Source organism: Lipotes vexillifer, unplaced genomic scaffold (assembly GCF_000442215.2).
Source record: "Lipotes vexillifer unplaced genomic scaffold, Lipotes_vexillifer_v1.1 scaffold1093, whole genome shotgun sequence".
Lineage (NCBI taxonomy): Eukaryota > Metazoa > Chordata > Mammalia > Artiodactyla > Lipotidae > Lipotes > Lipotes vexillifer.
Window position 1 is genome coordinate 582,310 of NW_006774793.1, and position 6,988 is coordinate 589,297.

At 38.2% G+C, this 6,988-nt stretch overlaps 1 gene segment (V, D, J or C); it reads left to right on the plus strand.

Moving 5' to 3' along the window:
- The first annotated feature begins 5,426 nt into the window (after window positions 1-5,426).
- Window positions 5,427-6,028, plus strand: LOC103071991 (T-cell receptor alpha chain V region 2B4-like). The segment is given in 2 exon segments: window positions 5,427-5,478; window positions 5,646-6,028. Coding segments are annotated over 2 exon segments (435 nt in total).
- The last annotated feature ends 960 nt before the right edge of the window (window positions 6,029-6,988 follow it).

The following is a 6,988-nucleotide window of genomic DNA, read 5'->3' on the forward strand; positions in this document are numbered from 1 at the left end:
GATGAGGGAGCAAGACAAAAACCCACCAGACCTAACAAATGAAGAGGAAATAGGCAGTCTACCTGAAAAAGAATTCAGAATAATGATAGTAAAGATGATCCAAAATCTTGGAAATAGAATAGACAAAATGCAAGAAACATTTAACAAGGACCTAGAAGAACTAAAGATGAAACAAACAATGATGAACAACACAATAAATGAAATTAAAAATACTCTAGATGGGATCAATAGCAGAATAACTGAGGCAGAAGAACGGATAAGTGACCTGGAAGATAAAATAGTGGAAATAACTACTGCAGAGCAGAATAAAGAAAAAAGAATGAAAAGAACTGAGGACAGTCTCAGAGACCTCTGGGACAACATTAAACGCACCAACATTCGAATTATAGGGGTTCCAGAAGAAGAAGAGAAAAAGAAAGGGACTGAGAAAATATTTGAAGAGATTATAGTTGAAAACTTCCCTAATATGGGAAAGGAAATAGTTAATCAAGTCCAGGAAGCACAGAGAGTCCCATACAGGATAAATTCAAGGAGAAATACGCCAAGACACATATTAATCAAACTGTCAAAAACTAAATACAAAGAAAGCATATTAAAAGCAGCAAGGGAAAAACAACAAATAACACACAAGGGAATCCCCATAAGGTTAACAGCTGATCTCTCAGCAGAAACTCTACAAGCCAGAAGGGAGTGGCAGGACATACTGAAAGTGATGAAGGAGAAAAACCTGCAGCAAAGATTACTCTACCCAGCAAGCATCTCATTCAGGTTTGATGGAGAAATTAAAACCTTTACAGACAAGCAAAAGCTGAGAGAGTTCAGCCTCACCAAACCAGCTTTACAACAACTGCTAAAGGAACTTCTCTAGGCAAGAAACACAAGAGAAGGAAAAGACCTACAATAACGAACCCAAAACAGTTAAGAAAATGGGAATAGGAACATACATATCGATAATTACCTTCAATGTCAATGGACTAAATGCTCCCACCAAAAGACACAGATTGGATGAATGGATACCAAAATAAGACCCATATATTTGCTGTCTACAAGAGACCCACTTCACACCTAGAGACACATACAGACTGAAAGTAAGGGGATGGAAAAAGATATTTCATGCAAATGGAAACCAAGAGCAAGCTGGAGTAGCAATTCTCGTATCAGACAAAATAGACTTAAAACAAAGACTATTAGAAGAGACAAAGAAGGACACTACATAATGATCAAGGGATTGATCCAAGAAGAAGATATAACAACTGTAAATATTTATGCACCCAACATAGGAGCACCTCAATACATAAGGCAAATACTAACAGCCAGAAAAGGGGAAGTCGACAGTAACACATTCATACTAGGAGACATTAACACCCCACTTTCACCAATGGACCGACCATCCAAAATGAAAATAAATAAGGAAACCCAAGCTTTAAATGATACATTAAACATGATGGACTTAATTGATATTTATAGGACATTCCATCCAAAAACAACAGAATACACAGTTTTCTCAAGATCTCATGGAACATTCTCCAGGATAGATCATATCTGGGTCACAAATCAAGCCTTGGTAAATTTAAGAAAATTGAAATTGTATCAAGTACCTTTTACGACCACAACGCTATGAGACTAGATATATATTACAGGAAAAGATCTGTAAAAAACACAAACACATTGAGGATAAACAATACACTACTTAATAACGAAGTGATCACTGAAGAAATCAAAGAGGAAATCAAAAAATCCCTAGAAACAAATGACAATGGAGACACGACGACCCAATATCTATGGGATGCAGCAAAAGCAGTTCTAAGAGGAAGTGTATAGCAATACAGTCCTACCTTAAGAAACAGGAAACATCTCGAATAAACAACCTAACCCTGCACCTAAAGCAATTAGACAAAGAAGAACAAAAAACCCCCAAAGTTATCAGAAGGAAAGAAATCATAAAAATCAGATCAGAAATAAGTGAAAAAGAAATGAAGGAAACGATAGCAAAGATCAATAAAACTAAAAGCTGGTTCTTTGAGAAGATAAACAAAATTGATAAACCATTAGCCAGACTCATCAAGAAAAAAAGGAAGAAGACTCAAATCAATAGAATTAGAAATGAAAAAGGAGAAAATCTATCAATGTGATTAACCATATTAACAAATTGAAGGAGAAAAACCATATGATCATCTCAATAGATGCAGAGAAAGCTTTTGACAAAATTCAACACCCATTTATGATAAAAACCCTGCAGAAAGTAGGTGTAGAGGGAACTTTCCTCAATATAATAAAGGCCGTATATGACAAGCCCACAGCCAACATCATCCTCAATGGCGAAAAACTGAAAGCATTTCCACTAAGGTCAGGAACAAGACAAGGTTGCCCACTCTCACCACTCTTATTCAACATAGTTTTGGAAGTTTTAGCCACAGCAATCAGAGAAGAAAAGGAAATAAAAGGAATCCAAATCGGAAAAGAAGAAGTAAAGCTGTCACTGTTTGCAGATGACATGATACTATACATAGAGAATCCTAAAGATGCTACCAGAAAACTACTAGAGCTAATCAATGAATTTGGTAAAGTAGCAGGATACAAAATTAATGCACAGAAATCTCTGGCATTCCTATATACTAATGATGAAAAATCTGAAAGTGAAATCAAGAAAACACTCCCATTTACCATTGCAACAAAAAGAATAAAATATCTAGGAATAAACCTACCTAAGGAGACAAAAGACCTGTATGCAGAAAATTATAAGACACTGATGAAAGAAATTAAAGATGATACAAACAGATGGAGAGATATACCATGTTCTTGGATTGGAAGAATCAACATTGTGAAAATGACTCTACTTCCCAAAGCAATCTATAGATTCAATGCAATCCCTATCAAACTACCACTGGCATTTTTCACAGAACTAGAACAAAAAATTTCACAATTTGTATGGAAACACAAAAGACCCCGAATAGCCAAAGCAATCTTGAGAACAAAAAATGGAGCTGGAGGAATCAGGCTGCCTGACTTCAGACTATACTACAAAGCTACAGTAATCAAGACAGTATGGTATTGGCACAAAAACAGAAAGATAGATCAATGGAATAGGATAGAAAGCCCAGAGATAAACCCATGCACATATGGTCCCCTTATCTTTAATAAAGGAGGCAGGAATGTACTGTGGAGAAAGGGCAGCCTCTTCAATAAGTGGTGCTGGGAAAACTGGACAGGTACATGTAAAAGTATGAGATTAGATCACTCCCTAACACCATACACAAAAATAAGCTCAAAATGGATTAAAGACCTAAATGTAAGGCCAGAAACTATCAAACTCTTAGAGGAAAACATAGGCAGAACACTCTATGACATAAATCACAGCAAGATCCTTCTTGATTTTTTGACCCACCTCCTAGAGAAATCGATTTAAAAACAAAAATAAACAAATGGGTTCTAATAAAGGTTTTGTACAGCAAAGGAAACCATAAACAAGACCGAAAGACAACCCTCAGAATGGGAGAAAATATTCACAAATGAAGCAACTGACAAAGGATTAATCTCCAAAATTTATAAGCAGCTCATGCAGCTCAATAACAAAAGGACAAACAACCCAATCCAAAAATGGGCAGAAGACCTAAACAGACGTTTCTCCAAAGAAGATATACAGAGTGCCAACAAACACATGAAAGAATGCTCAACATCATTAATCATTAGAGAAATGCCAATCAAAACTACAATGAGATAACATCTCACACCAGTCAGAATGGCCATCCTCAAAAAATCTAGAAACAATAAATGCTGGAGAGGGTGTGGAGAAAAGGGAACCCTCTTGCACTGTTGGTGGGAATGTAAATTGATACAGCCACTGTGGAGAACAGTGTGGAGGTTCCTTTAAAAACTACAAATAGAACTACCATATGACCCAGCAATCCCACTACTAGGTATATACCCTGAGCCATAATTCAAAAAGAATCATGTACCAAAATGTTCATTGCAGCTCTATTTACAATAGCCTGGAGATGGAAACAACCTAAGTGTCCAACATCGCATGAATGGATAAAGAAGATGTGGCACATATATACAATGGAATATTACTCAGCCATAAAACGAAACGAAATTGAGCTATTTGTAATGAGGTGGATAGACCTAGAGTCTGTCATACACAGTGAAGTAAGTCACAAAGAGAAAGACAAATGCCGTACGCTAACACATATATATGGAATTTAAGAAAAAAAATGTCATGAAGAACCTAGGGGTAAGGCAGGAATAAAGACAGACCTACTAGAGAATGGACTTGAGGATATGGGGAGGGGGAAGGGTAAGCTGTGACAAAGCGCGAGAGAGGCATGGACATATATACACTACCAAACGTCAGGTAGGTATCTAGTGGGAAGCAGCCGCATAGCACAGGGAGATCAGCTCGGTGCTTTGTGACCACCTAGAAGGGTGGGATAGGGAGGGCGGGAGGGAGGGAGACGCAAGAGGGAAGAGATATGGGAACATATATATATGTATAACTGATTCACTTTGTTATAAAGCAGAAACTAACACACCATTGTAAAGCAATTATACTCCAATAAAGATGTAAAAACAAAAACAAAAACAAAACAAAACAAAACAAAAACCCAACGGAGTGTCATAGTACCAAACAAATTAAACAATACTAGTTTTGCTATACGTATCTTCCTGTTCCCCACTCTGCCCTGTGATGTTCTGATCTCTCCAGGGTCTAGAATGGAGAGCTCTGCTTTCCCTCTGCCATGCTCTTCCCTCCTGTCCTCCTAAGATCTATCAAGTTCGTGACCCTGAGCTGTAGTTACACTTGGTCCCTGTAGCCAGGCATAAAATTATTTGAAACAATGGTTTCTTAACTTATGTTCCCAATTCTCTGTCAAAGAGGTCTCCAGACATATCCACAGCTATTCTATCCCCCCGCTTTTTTCAGCACTCTAGTCCTTTTAAAGTCTCACCTGCTGAGATTCTTGTGTACCATAAAGAGAAACACAATCCATTACACCTATGCTTGGGTTCAACTTTTATAACCTCTGGTAGCAGTTTAGCTTTAAAGGCAAAACAAGGAACAATGAAACGATTCAAATTGCAGGCAGAGAAGGCTTTTCTGATTACTGCTTTAAACCTCATATGCACTATGCCCACCAATAGAAAAAATGTCCTCCCCTCAATTTTTGTCTTTGTAGGGGGCATGGAGTGGGTCCTGTGAGATGTTTGTGTTTGTGCCCACCAGGTGGCAGTGGTTCCATTCCTCTCATTCCTCCAGTGCCTTAACCGTGAAAAGCATGACAGCTACTAGAGGATTTGCTCTTGATTGGCTGAGCCACCAACAGAAAGGCTGTCTCGTGCATTAGAGAAGGAGAACTAAGACACAGGAGCAGCTCCTCAGGGGAGAAGGTTTGGAATCATTAAAATTGTATCAAGAGTGTGATATCAGGATGGAGAACATGCTGGAATGTGCATTCATAGTCTTGTGGCTTCAGCTTGCCTGTAAGTTGGACGTTAAGAGATGAGAACCATAAGGGCACATTTATCCAAAGCTGGAGAGAAGAGAGAGAGGGGTTTAGTCTCAGCTCATCCCAGGTTTCTTGTTGGAATCTTTCAAGACTGCTGAACTGAAAGCTTTGTTTCATTTCTGATTTTGTTTTCCTGAACAGGGTTGAGGGGAGAAGACCAGGTGAAGCAGAGTCCTCAGACCCTGAAAATCCAGGAGGGAGACAGTCTCATCCTCAACTGCAGCTACACGGTCAGCAGTTTTAACGGGCTACTGTGGTATAGACAGGATCCCGGGAAGGGACCCGAACTTCTCTTCATTCTTTCCTCAGTTGGGAAGGAAAAGCAGAAAGAAAGACTAAAAGCCACCTTGTTAAAGAAGGGAAGCTCTCTGCACATCGCAGCCCCTAAACCTGAAGACTCAGCCACTTACCTCTGTGCTGTGGAGACACAGTGCTCCCCAGGCGCCTGCAGCCTGTACACAAACCCTGCAGCTGGGGCTCTGGAATCAGGGCATCTTTGGTGTTTTCCCTCCTCGAAGAAGTAGTTACTTAGCACCCAGAACCTCTTTCCAAGTAGTCCTATGGAGAAAGAAATCTTGTGACACAGCCAGACAGCAGACATTACTGTTCATTCTGTCCAGGATCCCGAGTGATACTGGTATTCAACTTTTTCTTTCATTAAAATGTTTAGGTCAGATTTTGGTATCAAGACTATAGTAGTTCATTAGATAAGTTGCAATTTATGGCTCCTTTTCTATCTATAGAAGAATTTGTGCAGGGTTTTTAATAATTTTTTTAATTTTCAGAAAGTTCACTAGTGAGCCATCTAAGCATAGAGTTTCACTTATGGGGGAAACTTAATAATCCTTCAATTATGGATTCAGTTACTTTAACAGGTAAGGGGTTCTTTATATATTTGTTTTTTTTCTTGAGAAAGTTGTTCAATTTTGATTTTTCTGCACATAGTTTATTATTTGCTACCTTTACTTTTATTTATCTTGCTACTTTTTCTAGTTCTTTGAGTCGCAAGTTTGACTATGGATTCTCAACATTTCTTCTTTCCTAACAAATATAATTTAAATACATAAATTTGCCTGTAATTACAAATATTCCTTGACTTCCAGTGGCGTTACATCCCAATAAACCCATCATAAGTTGAAAATATGTTAAGTCAAAAGTGCATTTAATACACCTAAACTCCGGACATCATAGCTTAGCCTAGCTTACCTTGAACGTGCTCAGAACACTTATATTAGCCTACAGTTGGGCAAGATTATCTAACACAAAGCCTATTTTATAATATGGTGCTATCTCATGTAATTTCTTGAATACTGTACTGAAAACAAAAAGCAGAGTCGTTGTCTGGGTTCAGAACGTTTTCGGTTTTTTTTTTAACATCTTTATTGGAGTATAATTGCTTTACAATAGTGTGTTAGTTTCTGCTTTATAACAAAGTGAATCAGTTACACATATACATATGTCCCCATATCTCTTCCCCCTTGCAT